Below are 14,965 nucleotides of genomic sequence, written 5' to 3'. Positions count from 1 at the left end.
TCATGGCATAGTGATGTGCTCACATACAGATGGTGGTAGTATCACGTAAACAAGATATAAAAGGGCAGTGCATTGGCCAAGCTATCATTTGTACTCAGGTGATTCATGTGAAAAGTTACCTGCATGACTAAGGCTGCATGATGGGAATTAACAGACTCAGAATATGGAAAGATAGGTGGACATGAGACAGCCCAACTCAGATATCGCTATGAAACTCCGAGATCCACGTAGTCAAGAGTGTGCCAAGAATACAAAATTTCAGGCATTAACTCTCACCACGGACAACGCAGTGGCTGACAGCCTCACTTCATGACCAAGATCAGCAGCATTTGCGTAGAGGTGACAGTGTTAACAGATGAGCAGCTCTGTGTGAAGTAACTGCAGACATCAATGTGGAATGTAAGATGAATGTATGCGTTGAGACATTGCGGCAAAATTTAGCATTAATGAGTTTCAGTAGCATATCAGTTGAACCCTAGACAAATGAAAAAGCGTAAACTGGTCAGATGAGTCCCGATTTCAGTTGGTAAGAACTGATGGTAGGGTTCAAGTGTGGTGCAGACCCCATAAAGCCATGAACCCAAATTGTCAACAAGGCACTGTGCAAGCTGATGGTGGCTCCATAACGATGTGGGCTGTGTTTACATTGAATGGACTGGGTTCTCTGGTCCATCTGAACCAATAATTGACTAGAAATGATTACATTTGGTTTCTTGGACACCATCTGCACCCATTCATGAACTTCATGTTCCCAAACAACAAGGGAATTTTTATGGATGACATTAAACCACATTACTGGCCACAATTGTTCGTGATCGATTTCTGGAGAATTCGAGTGAATGGTTTGGAGATACAGATCGCCCGACATGAATCCCATCGAACATTTGTGGGACATAATCGAGACGTCAGTTTGTCCACAAAATCCTGCACCAGCAGCATTTTCATAATTATGGATGGCTATAGAGGCTCATGGCTCAGTATTTCGCAGGGAGCTTCCAACGACTTGCTGACTTCATTTCACATCAAGATGCTGCACTAAACTGAGCAAAAGGTGGTCCGATACAATATCAGCAGGTATACCATGACTTTTTTCACCTCATATCTACTACTTTTTGACCTCTCTTATTTTCCCTGCCCCCACCTCTACATACACAACGCACTTAACCTTCTGCTCATATTAAGTCATGCAAATGTTTTGTCAGTACCCTTTGTCTTGGGGATTACTCTATCCTCCACCTTTGAACTCTCATGTTTTCAAATCTTTCAGTGTGGTCCCCAACAATCAATTGTTCTTTCTCACCCCATCCAGTAAGTCTGCCCTGACTCCGGGTTTTGGGCAACTTTTACAAACTCAACCTGTTTCCTACACCTCAGTAGTCCTTTTCCTTCACCCCTCTTTCTCCCCTTTCAACCATTCTGCCAGGAGAAGGAGCCACTGGCTCCAAAAGTTTGCAAATTTCAGTATCTTTATATGTGTGTTTTCTTGCCACCGTTTTGTGAGTAGATCTTTATTATATTTTCAGAAACTGATTTTTTTTTCAGATACTATTTTTTTATTCAGATACCAAATAACACAATCATCAGACCAGTCCTAGCATAGGCTGCAGAAACATGGAGTTCAACTGAAAGGGAAGAACACCAATTACAAGTATTAGAAAACTAAGTTTATAGAAAAATCTTTGACCCATACTACGATAATGAACTGTAAAGCTGGATGAGAAGACACAAGACAGAGCGCCACATGCTATTACAACAAGCTACAATAATGAGCATAATAAATTCCAGGAAACTTCAATGGGTAGGCCATTTGCTGAGAATGAAAGAGGATCAAGGGGTTTCAAGAACACTCATGGAGAAGTCAGGTGGTAAGAGACCAAAGGGGCAGACCTAGGAGTACATGGGTAAATGAAATTAAAACAATATGCAACAATATGGACATAAATATTTGGCAGCAAACAGCACAACACAGAAGCATTTGGAGGCAACAAGTGAGATTGGCAGGGGAGCTATGAGCCCCTTAGAAGTCAAGAAGAAGAAGAATATTTAATATACAAAATGCATATTACAGCATACGAAACAACCAGTACGTGTGTTTGTCTGAGCAGTAAACCACCTGGAGAAAAGTTTCAAAGACATAAATTCAGAATACTTTTACAATTCTCATAGCCACACTCAAGTATTTTCTTAAGGTATGGACTTGAAGCTAAAATTTTGTTTTTAGTTTTCTTTTATTTTATATTTATTTTCCAATGCATTTCAGAGAAATGTCAGCATTTCTCCTCCATGTGACCAATTTTGAAATAGGGTGCAATATCTCTTATTCATATTTCGTTTTCCAACACTATTATATCTCGCAACTAATGTGTGTGCGTGCTGAGTGTGGTGTTGCCACACATGCATGTTTGAATTGGCTACCAACTGTAACAGTGGGGACCAGCTGATGGAGACCGCCTAAGGGAGGCATGTGCGCACTGATGTCTCCACCCTGCTGTCTACCAGTGACTCATGCACATATATGCACAGAGCAGCGCTAGTTGGCCTCTCTTGTGTGTCTTTCCAGTCTGCCATTCACATCAGAGAGTCCATATTCCATTTTAGTTGAGTGCTGCATGACTAAAGTCATATTTGGGTTGCTCTGGACTGGTCTCATGTACTACAATGATTTTGGAATGGTTTCTGCATATGTAATCTTCACATGTAGTTTCTTCAGATTTATTCATTACAGACACTGAGCTGCAGGCCTTGACTGAACAGTTTACTTTAGCTGTGATCACCTTGCCGGCTTCTATTAATAACCAGGGTATCATTCCATCGGTCCATCCACCTGCTTTCCCTCCACATGATGATTCAGCCCAGCAATGGGACGCTTACGAAAAAAAACTCAAGACAGCATTTTTTGGCCTTCAGTGTGACTGACTCGAATTTGTTCAAAGCCTTCTTCCTCTAGTGGATTCCACCTAAGGTGTATCATTTACTGTGTCAACTTGCCCCTCTACAAGAACTGGCAGCTTATTGTCCAACTACCATTGAAAATGAATACATGTCATAGCGGCACAAGCTGACTTCTACTGATGCCAATAGCTGGGGAGCCAAACTTCATGGCCTTAGCCATAAATGTCAGTTCGTTACTAGCCCATAACGATGTTTGCACTCACTCTGCAGCATACGACGCAATTATCTGTTTACTCCGGACAAAGAAGTGTGCCAAAAGGCTCTACTCTGTGAAAAATCACAGTTGGCAGAAGTTGTGCAAATAGCACAATATTTTGAAGTTTCTCAGATAGCGGGTAACCAAGTTCAAGCTTGGTGTGATGTGGCAGGAGTGCCACAAGATGTACCCACTAGGATGACAGATAACTTGCACGAGGAAGCGGCACTGGTGGCAGTAAACATGTGGGCTCAGCACTCAGAAGACCAAGGCTGGCACAAGTAGCCGCGACCACCATGCTGATGTCACAGTTCTATGTTTCCATCTTGTCCTTCCTGTTTTGTCCAGCACAAATATTTGGAGTGTCCTACATGCTGGGCTATTTGTAATTTCTTGCCGAAATAAAAGACACACTGCCTCCCCAGTTTGTTCACTGAAGGTTGCTCAGGATACAGACATGGCAGTGAACTGTAAGATTCCAATGCTTGTGACTTCTCCCAAGTACCGTATTTACTCGAATCTAAGCCGCACTCGAATCTAAGCCGCACCTGAAAAATGAGACTCGAAATAAAGGAAAAAAATATTTCCTGAATCTAAGCCGCACCTGAAATTTGAGACTCGAAATTCAAGGGGAGAGAAAAGTTTTAGGCCGCACCTCCAAATCGAAACAAAGTTGGTCCATTGTAATATGAGACACAATTTAGGTCGAATGAAAGACGATACAGCTACAGTAGTTTGGTTCGAGTCGTAAGCTTAGCAGGTAGCCATCGCTATGCGTCAGGCGCTCCGTCCATATTTATACGGGTACCCTTCCTTTTTCACGTGCTTCGTCTGGTTTGAATCGATTGCTTATTTTGCTTTGATCTGATAAGTGCCGTTTTTTTTTTTTGTTGTAGGTGTTTACGTCACTCTAAGCTGAAAATGCATTACTGTACTGTGTCATGCATTGTTTGGCGCATTCTGATAGTGCGTGTGTACGGCCTGTCGCCGCTCGTGGCATGACTTGCTTTTGTGCGCACTACCGCCGCTTAAAAAAAAAAGAGGAATCGTCTCATTAGCGAAACAATGGCAAGAGACTGCTATTTGTTGTTACTTACACTGCTGCTTTCTTTGATAATGATCAACAAGAACCAAATAATAGACTGCGTGTGATAGAACATGTTCTGAACGAGAGTTAGGTGCAAATTTTTCTCCGTTTGAAAATCTTTGCGGCCGCTTCTTTAGTACATCAAATTCTGCACAGAAATTAGTCATCTTACATTTAAAATCTAGTCAGTTGCCTTGCTTCATTTCTGACTATATCACTATTAGGCATAAGAATAATACGAATATAAACATGACACGATACGTATATTCTTCCGCGTTTGCTGTTGTCTCACTCTAGTTTCGTAGTTTATTAGGCAGACAGGATTTAAATGAGATAGCAGCAAACACGAAGGAATACATGGCAAAATGTTTATATTCGTATTATTCTTATGGTGAAGAGAATACTGCATGTGATTCACATTTCATCAGGTTCCTATTAGCAACCATCTCTTCTCACAGGCAGGAAAAAACTCAGAACATAGAGTTGGCCATATTCACAAACATCCCTAACAGTCTTGCCAGTCGGATTTTCGTAGTACATTGAAATTCTGCTACATTCGAAGATGAACAATACGGAATTTGTATTTACTTCGTTGGATAATGTATGAAAATGCAGTGGTCGAAACTCGGGGCGGAGGAAAAAAAAAAGGTTTTGGCGCCAGTATTTATCTTTGTGCCCACAAAGCATGCTTGTGTAGCGCTACATATATTCGACGGCAGAAGTTAGTTGTGGCGGCACCTACCAACATTTTTCAGAACTTCCGCTTGCTTTGCACTCGATTCTAAGCCGCAGGTGGTTTTTTGGATTACAGAAACCGGAAAAAAAGTGCGGCTTAGATTCGAGTAAATACGGTAAGCGTTTTTCACCCAAAAGATTTGGCTACAGGTCGACATAATTGAATTCTCAAATCTATGTGAGTTTAGGCTCGTCGCTGTTTACTCCGGTCACGGTGAAGATGGTCAATTATAACAAATAGAAAATTGCACTCTTGGGACAATTTATGGCATCTGCCTTTTACAAGTCAGTGGTTTGCTCCATTGTATTTTTGGCGGTTCTTGATGCCAGTGTCGAGAGATTTTTCGAAATGGATGAATTTCTACAGTTGGATTTTCTATCACTGACTCAGTTCACCTTGTGTCTGACCACGTACAGTATTCTCAGTGGGAAATACTGTGTGCAGGTTTTTCGGACTTATTTTTGGGAAGGTATAGAGGGTGCTACAAATGTCTCTGCTCATATTTCTTTGAAATCCACAGCTCAGTTTCGCTGTTGTCATGTGCATCATATTCCTGTCACTGTGAAAGATCAAGTGACAGCAGAATTAGATGGACTCCAATCTCTAGGGGTGGTGCAACATGTTATGGCTAGTGAACAGTCATCTTCGTTGGTTGTAGTTCAGAAACCGGCGGGGAAACTTAGACCCTGCAATGACTTCAGTACTACTGTCAACGTGCAATTGATCATGGATAAGTATCCTCTCCCATGCCAGGAGGAACTGTTGTCGGAATTATATAGTGGCTTATAATTTTTGAAAAGTGATTTGTTGAAGGGTGTTTGCAGGTTCCTGTAGTAGGTGAAGTCTCTCATCAGTGAGTTCTGGTTTTGAGTACCCCTTTTGGTCTCTATCAACATTTGCTCCTTCCTTTTGGCGTGACTAGCACCTCTGCTATTTTCCATTGACTTTTAGAGCAATTGACAATGCCTGTCCCAGGTTGATTTAATTATCTACACGATATCATCATGGGCTCCGACACTGCTGATAACTTGCAAAATTAGCACATTTTGTTTTTTGTCTTCTAGTCCATGGGCTTACAGTACAACCTCGCAAAATCTCAGTTTTTTTTTTTTTTTCTCTCTCTTCCCTCCAGCCTTCTATTGTTTATTTGGCATTCGAGGTCTCGCAGGATTCACCCTCTACTGTATCATCTCCACTGTTACGTCTATGCCTCCCCCGTCATCTATGGAGGAGCTTCAGGCCTTCCTCGGGAAGATAGCCAACTACCATAAATTTCTGCTGTGGGTGGCCTCCTTGGTCCACCAATTGCATGCCTTGTTACAACAGGAATGTACCTTTTTGCTGGATTCCGAAATGTGAACATGCTTGTCAAATGAAATCCAAACTATTCTCGGCGCCTTGTTTAGCTACATTCTCTCAGGGCCAGTACACAGTTTTGGCGAGTGACACGTCACAGTAAAGCCCTCATACACCAGTATGCTGATGGCTCTGAATGACCTGTTGCATTTGCCTCTACACCTCTCACTTCAGCCTGGCAGTGTTACTTTTAGGCGGCAAAAGAGGCTCTTGCCATAGTCTGTGCTCTCCGGAAATCTTATGGTTTTTATTTTTTGGTATGGCTGCACGTTTCATCTTATTAATGACCATAAACCCTCAGTTTCCTTGTTTAACCCTCACATTTCCTTGCCTTGACAAGTCACACTGCCTACAATGCTGGCTACTGCTCTTGTCTCACTACAATTACAAAATCCATTTTCGACCCAAATTCAAATGTGCTAATCTGGGTGCTTTCTTCTGTCTTTCTGTGGGTCCTGAACCTACTTTGATTGTGAAGAATAGTTTTGCTTTCATCTTGATAATGAAACACAGGCTGCAGTTGAGGGTTTCCCAATTATGAGCTCAAGCATAGCAACTGCCATTGCTGCTGACCTGGTTATCTGCCAGGTGGTTTGGTTTGTCAAACAGGGCTGGCCAGATAAACCACTGAGTTGGGCTTCGACCCTCTGCGCAACTAGTTTTTCTTATGGTATCACCTCTCTGTTTTTGACAGTGTTTCGCTGTTGTCCACAGAAAACCTCTCTCCCAGAGTAGTCATCACCGCATCATGGCACTAGGTTCTGTGCCTTCACCACCAGGACGAGTGGGGAATTTTGCACACTAAAGTGTTAGGTAGGAGACATGTTCCTTGGCCAGGGATCGATGGTGAAATTGTCCATTTTGTAGTGGCTTGTGACCTGTGTGCCTGACAACAAGCAGCTCCTAGGGTGTCTCTGTTCCTCTGGTCTACTTCACGTCAGCCATGGGAATGCATTCATGAACATTTTGCAGGTCCCTTCTTGAATTCCTTTTGGCTCTTGGTTGTGGATACATATTCCCAGTTTCCTTACACTCTCCAAAGTGCATCCAGATAAAAGTATGTCATCATATCTGAGGAATCAATCCCACCCACGTATTTATTATATTGAAATATGACAGCAGGTTTCTTCAAAGTCTGTCGTTTGCGAATACTTCTCTCTGACACTGTTTCAGTAGGGGAAGAACTGATCAACATAACTAGATTTTTCTGTGACTTCTTTTCCCTGAAGCCACAGAGAAGCACGAGGCCTTTCTAAAGAATCTGACCTGCCCAATGTCAAATTTGGAAAGAAGATTAGGTGGGAGAAATTTTCTGTTCCTCCGTATTGTGCCAGTGAGGAAGGTTCCCATGGAATACAGTTTTTCCACTACTGGGATTGACGTGAAAAAGCTGTCACAGAAAATGTGGTACCCCTTGTTCCTGTAATTACCAACAGCAAGCAATTTGTATTAACTACTAGTCTAATCCGTGCTCTTTTATCTCCATTCTGTCAGCTTCACACCTTGCTCCACGGTGCACATAAAATGCAAGGCAGTAGTAGTTCACCACAGAATCACATAGCATCCAGAACACCCAATCTGTGGTGATGTTTATTAGGGAGATACTGGACAAGTTGAGAATTAGTTTTAGAGCCAACAAGACTTTAGTCAACACTCAGCTGTTGATGAGGCGTATAATGGTGATGAAACACATTATTGGCAATATTCAGCATAATATCAAACTTTGCAGTGGGGTCATATGCTGGATGCCCAGGAGGGTACAATTTTGTATTGTCTGTCAAGTGGAAAAATTTTACAAGCAACTGAAATCTAATTCACAAAACCATTTGGGATAACCGTGGAGTTGCCATGTTTTTGTCTGTGGACCAGTAACTAAAAATTGTCAGTTTCTTTACAAATCCCATATTTAGTATTACTGCCACAAAAACCCTCATTTCCAGCACTGAGGTAGGATACCACTTTCTCACATGAGAGTTCACTGATAAGTTTACATTTGCTTCGAGAAATCGCCAAGCATATCTGTTTGTTTCCGTTTCCATTATCGTAAACAGTTGCACTGAAAATAAAAACAATTTTTAAAAATCAATTAGCATAGCATTTTTTGGTACATGTTTGGGGCCTAGTAATTATGAAAATGTGAAGCAGTGAGGAGCAGGATTGTCCAACTCATCAGTTCCAATTTTAACAAACATGTCGCTGGCTGCAGTCAATTCTTCAACATCGTCTTCATCGCTGCTGGGTGCAGATTCGGCTATTGATAACTCACATGACGAAATATCACCACTAGACCACTCATAGATCGATCTACTGTCCGAAAAACCTGCAAAATTGTTCTCACTTTCACTACTTCCGTGGTATACATCGCACTCAAACAAGACTTCTTCCTTGGCAGCGCCATTGTACCGTTTCAAACGAACGAAAAACAACCTTGTGTTTGGAACTCGAAAATATTGGTTATTGGCATTGACAATCGAAACTAAGTATCTGACGACTATCTTTAGACGACATCGATATACCATGATCTGTGCCTTAGTTTGAAAGAAAAGTGCGTGAAAATGGCAGTACAATTAGATAGTACATGGCACTTTTTGTGCGTACTGCGCGATCCGATTAGATCGTATTTGGCATTAAAAGGGCTAAAGTCCCAAATGAAACAGTTTGTTGTGGAGTCTTTGCCAGAAGGCGCCCTTCTTCATTTTCTGAGCACTATTGCTTCATGCCCATGGGGGGAGAGGAGCCTGACTGAGTTGCTTAACAAACGGCAGCCACACATGCTGCACCACCTTCTGAGGCCTGCGCCGCACCTGCAATGGCTTGGTTCGTACGGCTGCTTCACACTGGGATTGGTGGTGTGGAAGCGAGGGTTTGGTCGCCACCCCAAGTGGATACCGGCTACCGTCGTTTGCTGTTGGGGAAGCCGTCTGTGTGACATCTATATGGCCAACGGGCTGGCGGCATGCCACCTGGGTCAGCTGCACCCATACTGCTGCCAGAGACCACTAATTCATGTGTGTGGCCCCTGTTGCCACAGCCCGACCCACTACCCTCCACCTCAAGCCCATCACTGCCCCGTCCAATTGGCTGCCTTATCTAAATGTGGCGTATATGAGTTCCAGCCTCCTAGCACTCAGTGTCGATCCATCTCTGGCCTCAGGTCCATTGCTAAGGCCTGCTGTTCCAGATAGGCCACCTCCACTATCCCCCTTCCCTCATAAAATCAGCCATTGTCACCAGTGTCCAGCCACACTGCCCCCATACTGGAACCTCCCTGCTGATCCCAATGTTGAGATGGTGATGGCATCCTCCACTCTGGTGCTGTCATCAGGCACCACACGGGCCCACTGCCTTCAGATGAGCCCGTGTCCCCACACATTCTGGCCATATGCTCTGGTGCCCAACCAGCACATTATCCTGCCCCTCCATCAGCACTGACTGCTGTCACTCCAGACCTGATTGATTTGTCTCTCGCCAGAATGCCGGCATCTCCTCCGTTGCCTGGGTGTCCACTTCGCACAGGGCAAAGGTGTGTTATACCCCACAACTAGTGTGTGTGTGGTTGTGTGAGTGTGCGCGCGCGTGCTAGTTGGCCTCTCTCATGTCTCTTTCCAGAGTGCCATTCACATCAATGTATTGCGTATTGTTACATGGAGATTCACAGGAGTCCGTATTCCCTTGTAGTTGAGTGCTTCATGAATAAAGCCATATTTGGGTTACACTGGACCAGTCTCATGTACTATGTAGTTACAACAGACACATTTTCTGTTATGAGTTAACTACATTTCTATGCATTATAAGAGCTTTCTTCGATTGTCCATTTATTGTATCATTGGGAAAATATGTCTTAATCATTAAAAGCATGCTTGTCATGAGAGAACCCCCTTCTGCCAGTTTGCCATCTCTTTGTTCCACAGATTTCTACAAATTTTATTCCCAGAGTCAGATGAAGATTTGCTACTGAAATCTTTCGTCCATTAACACCTCTGCAAAGAGCACGGGCACTTAGAAAGCACAGGACCAGGACATGAAAAATAAATATTTATATCTTTCACAGTCTTCAGCACTTATACATCTGAGCAAGTGAAGAGCACCCAACTGCAACAATACTTTATTAGTAAATTACACTACATTGTAGTTTCCTGATATGCTTGCTCACTTTCCTGTTAGTCTTGTCCACATAAAGTATTTCTGTGGTTTTATGAGTGGTTAAAAATCCATTTTTCCCTAAATAACACCATTTGCTGGTAATCATCAAATCAACTGACATAAATGGCATATATCCTCCTATCATTAACTTTTGTAGCTTTGGTTTGGTGCACTCGGTCCTACTATTAATACCAGGTGCTGATGTTCTGTGGTTCACAGGTCAGAGTAACAATTAGGAGTATGGATACTGGTTGGCTACATGTGTCATCTCCCTATTCCAAATAGGTCTTCATGAGTATTCCCCATGTTGCTAAACCTAATTTTAAGTGTTGTGATCAAATAGGTACTAAAAACCAAGAAATTACAACTGTGGCAGTTGCACAGAATGTATTACAAATGTGTTATCTCAAAACTACTTGATTTTCATAGAATAATTTGTTTAGAAGATAAAGGCATAAATGCCCTTACAACAAAATTAAGCTTTCACTAATACCATTCAATCTGTTTTGATTTCTGAACAAAGTCTTTTGTTAGGTTTTGCCAGAGGAAATCACTTTAGCAAAGGGTGTGCACTAACAAAATAGTAACTAGCAAATCTAGAGAATGTGCTGTAATACCTTACCACAAATACTTAAGCTATGATAAAAATCAGATGTATGAATTTAACAATGAAAATAGAATTACAGGGAATGTATGGATTGTTTGTCCTCATATTGGCCACATAATCAGATCTGTTGATTTATGTAACCGGAAGGCGAAAACAAAAAAAGTGTTGTTCTACAGGATTCAATTCTTACAGCTAAACAGTCAAGCTGCCAAAAACAATTATGACATGTTTGAAGTTTCTATGGCAAAGAATCCCACTATCCTATGGCTAAAAAAAGGAAGAAGAAGGAGGAGGAGGAGGAGGAGGAGGAGGAGGAGGAGGAGGGACTACTGTGATTTCCCCCTATACACATATCTCATCATTTAGGAAACAATTAAGATAGAGTAGATTTACATGTTGCACAGAAAACTTCATTCTGATATTTACCCAAACATGACACACATATTTGTGAGCTATTTTATTTGCAAATTCTTAATGTGTAAGAAAGCGTAAAATATCATACTTACATCAGGATTATGAATACTTCTTTTCATTGAGTTCTGCACAGCTGAAATCACTTCAAAACATATATTTTCACCTTCTTTATCACAATCTAGCCACAAGATGAGGTAGTCACATCCCTTTGCTTCATGTGCCAGAAATGCTGGCATCTTTAATTTTGGTGTTGCTTCTTTCTTCTCAGTAGGGCATGAAAATAACTCAACCTGCAAATCAGTAACTAAATGATTCCATACTTTAAAAAAATATCAATACAAGTTTTTGGTTTAGTAATTATAAAGCATAGGGGAATCATAAATAACATATGTATGCTGAAAATTAAATATTATGTGTATGATGTACAAAGCATAATAATAAATAATAATAATAATAATAATAAAGAAATAATGAGATGAATAAGGTTTAAAACTAAAAATACAATGAATTTTCTAAGCACCCCATACTGATGATCAGAGGAATCGTCAAAGGAGGAGGCATAGGATGGGTGGCCATGAATGTCAGACAAATGGCATGCATACTTGCTGAGGAGAAAGTCATGGCATTAAGACAGTGGTAGTTCAGCAGCTTCAGCATACAGGCTCTCAACCGTGCTAGTGTAAAAGGCGCCCGTGGCCAAACAGTTGCCATGATGGTGGATAGTGTTGAGACACCGTAAGATGGATGCACGTGCAGACGCATAAACAAAGCACCCATAGTCGAGTTTCGAACGGACAAGGGACCAGTACAAATGGAGGAGTGTGGTTCGATTGGCACCCCAGGAAGTACCATTGAGGACATGTAGGACATTGAGGAACTGCATACAGTGGGCTGCCAGGTAAGACACATGGGAGGACCAAGAGAATTTCCTATCAAGCATGAACACCAGGAATTTTGTAGTTTCAATGAACGGAAGGGCAACAGGCCCAAGACGTAATAATGGTGGGAAAAACCACTTGTGTTGCCAGAAATTCATACAGATGGTTTTTTCAGTGGAAAAGCGAAAGCTATTGTCAATGCTCCAGGAGTAAAGACGATCAAGACATCGTTGAAGATGCCGCTCAGTGAGACAGGTCCGTGGAGAACTGCAATAGATGGCAAAATCATCAACAAAAAGGCGGCCGGAGATGCCTGGTGGAAGACAGGCCATTATAGGGTTAATGGTGATGGCAAAGAGGACGACACTCTGGACGGAACCCTGAGGCACACCGTTTTCCTGGATAAAGATGTCCAACAAGGTAGAAAACTTGATATTTTAAAAATTCCTGAAGGAAACAGGGCAGGCAGGCAGCCACAGAAGCCCCATGTGTAAAGTGTATGGAAAATACTAGTTCTCCAGCAGATGTTGCAGGCCTTCTCTAAATCAAAAAACATGGCCACAGTCTGTGATTCCACAGAAAACGATTCATGACACGGTGTACAAAGTAACGAGATGGTCAACTGCAGAATGCCACACTCGAAATCCACACTGCGCTTTCGTCAGTAAATTGCAAGACTTGAGCCACCATACCAGCGGGGCATGAATCATACGTTCCATAACCTTGCAAACGCAGCTGGTAAGAGAGTTGAGGCGGTATCTAGAAGGAAGGTTTTTGTCCTTACCAGGCTTAGGTATGGGTATGGTAGTGGCTTTATGCCAGTGTCAGTGAAATGTGCCCTCTGCCCAGATGCGGCTGTATGTGTTAAGCAGAACGTGTTACCCGCAAGAGAAAGGTGCTGCAACATCTGAATGTGGATGGCATTTGGCCCTAGGGCGGAGGATCGTGATGAACTGAGAGCATGATCTAGCCCTCTCATAGTAAATGTGGTATTGTAGCACTCATGATTCAGAGAAGGGAAGGGTATCACCCAAGCAGCCTCCACTCATTTCCGATGGAGCAAGGCAGGGTGATAGTGGGAAGAGCTTGAAACTTCCACAAAATGGTGGCCCAAGGTGTTGCAGATAGCAATAGGGTCCATGATAACATTGTCCGCTACTGTCAGGCCAGAAATTGGAGAATGGATCTTGGTCCCAGAGAGCCGTCCGAGGTTGGCCCACACAACAGAGGAAAGGATGGAATTGTTAAAAGAAATAATGAGTGAAATGCAGCTAGCCCTTTTGCTATCCTGAAGAATGCTACGACACTTTGCATGCATCTGTTTATAATGAATGAAGTTTGCCATCATAGGATAATGTTTAAAAACCCACAGAGCACGTGTCCGTGCACGAATTGCATCGCATGGTAAAGAGGAAGTGCGAGGAATGGAATGTTCTGCAGCAGGGCTAGTATAATGGCCATCAATTCAACAGTGAAGACACTGCAGCCATGTGAGGCAGAGGGTGGAGTTCACTGGGCCGTGCATGTGTCTATGCAAAGCCTGTTCATCCATCAACTGGTGACCCATCGGTGATACCACTTCTGAACCCAGATATGTCCCAAGGGCAGCCAAGAACAGGTGGTGAAAAATCATGGGGTCACTGGAACCTTCTGGACCAAAGAATATTTTGAGTCAAAGCCAAGGTTGAGGCACAAGCCATGGGGCAGATGCAATGTCTCCCTGACCAGAGGTGACAGTGGAGGAAGATTCAGTTCCAAACAGAGACACTGTAGTTGTGCACCAATTGTAAACACAGTTCTGGGTTGCTGTTGTGGGAGGTGGAGTTCCCTTCCAGGTAAAAGGATACAGTTGTTGGGTTGTTCAGGGAAGCTACATATGCACGTAGCATAATTCAGCAGCTGCTGCAAGTGCCTGGTAGGTAATCGAGGGACTCCAGCCTTGTCTAGTTGGCTGTTTAGAGGGCTAGTTCAGAAGGCTCCTGTAACAAGTCAGACCCCACAATAATGAATAGGGTCCAGTATCCACAATGCTGAGGGTGATGCTGAACCATTGCAAGACTCTCACAATCAAGATGGGACAGAATCAGAGCTTTGTAGAGCCACAAAAGGGTAGAGAAATATGCACTTCAGCTAGTGTTACTGAGGCAGCAAAATGTATTAAGGTGCGCCAGCACTTTCATTTAATTTGGCGAAGGTGGGGAAGTCATGTCATTTTTTTTAGGGCGCAAAACTTCTATGGTCATTAGCGCCCAGCCCGTGACTTAAGACAGTAAAAAACCGAAATTAAAAACCAGCAGCAATGGGAACAAAGTCATAAAATTGGAGAAACTAAAAATAGAAGAAATGCTTAAAAATTCACTACAGAAAGGGGGTGGTTGTCCCCAAAAAAAGCTTCAAATGACTGACGTCATTTCACTGTCACTAATAAACTGGAGAACGCGGTCGGCTGAGCGCGTGTCATCTACTAAAATCGACGATAGATCAGGCGATAGCTGTAGACGGGAGCGTAACGGATTAAAATAGGGGCATTCAATTAAAAGGTGTCATACCGTCCACAGCTGAGAGCAGTGGGGACAGAGTGGGGGAGGATCGCCAC

General features: G+C 42.7%; 1 protein-coding gene across 1 annotated transcript in view; it reads right to left on the bottom strand.

The window, feature by feature from the left end:
- The window catches only part of LOC126094889 (DNA topoisomerase 3-beta-1), a 127,599-nt gene that overhangs the window by 100,270 nt on the left and 12,364 nt on the right, over positions 1-14,965 (bottom strand). Inside the window, exon 3 of the mRNA XM_049909526.1 lies at positions 11,584-11,781. Within this exon, the coding sequence (XP_049765483.1) occupies positions 11,584-11,781 (198 nt within the window). The remainder of the gene's footprint in view (positions 1-11,583; positions 11,782-14,965) is intronic.

This window comes from Schistocerca cancellata, chromosome 8, assembly GCF_023864275.1.
Source record: "Schistocerca cancellata isolate TAMUIC-IGC-003103 chromosome 8, iqSchCanc2.1, whole genome shotgun sequence".
Taxonomy (NCBI): Eukaryota; Metazoa; Arthropoda; class Insecta; order Orthoptera; family Acrididae; genus Schistocerca; species Schistocerca cancellata.
This window is presented reverse-complemented; position numbering and strand designations above follow the sequence as displayed.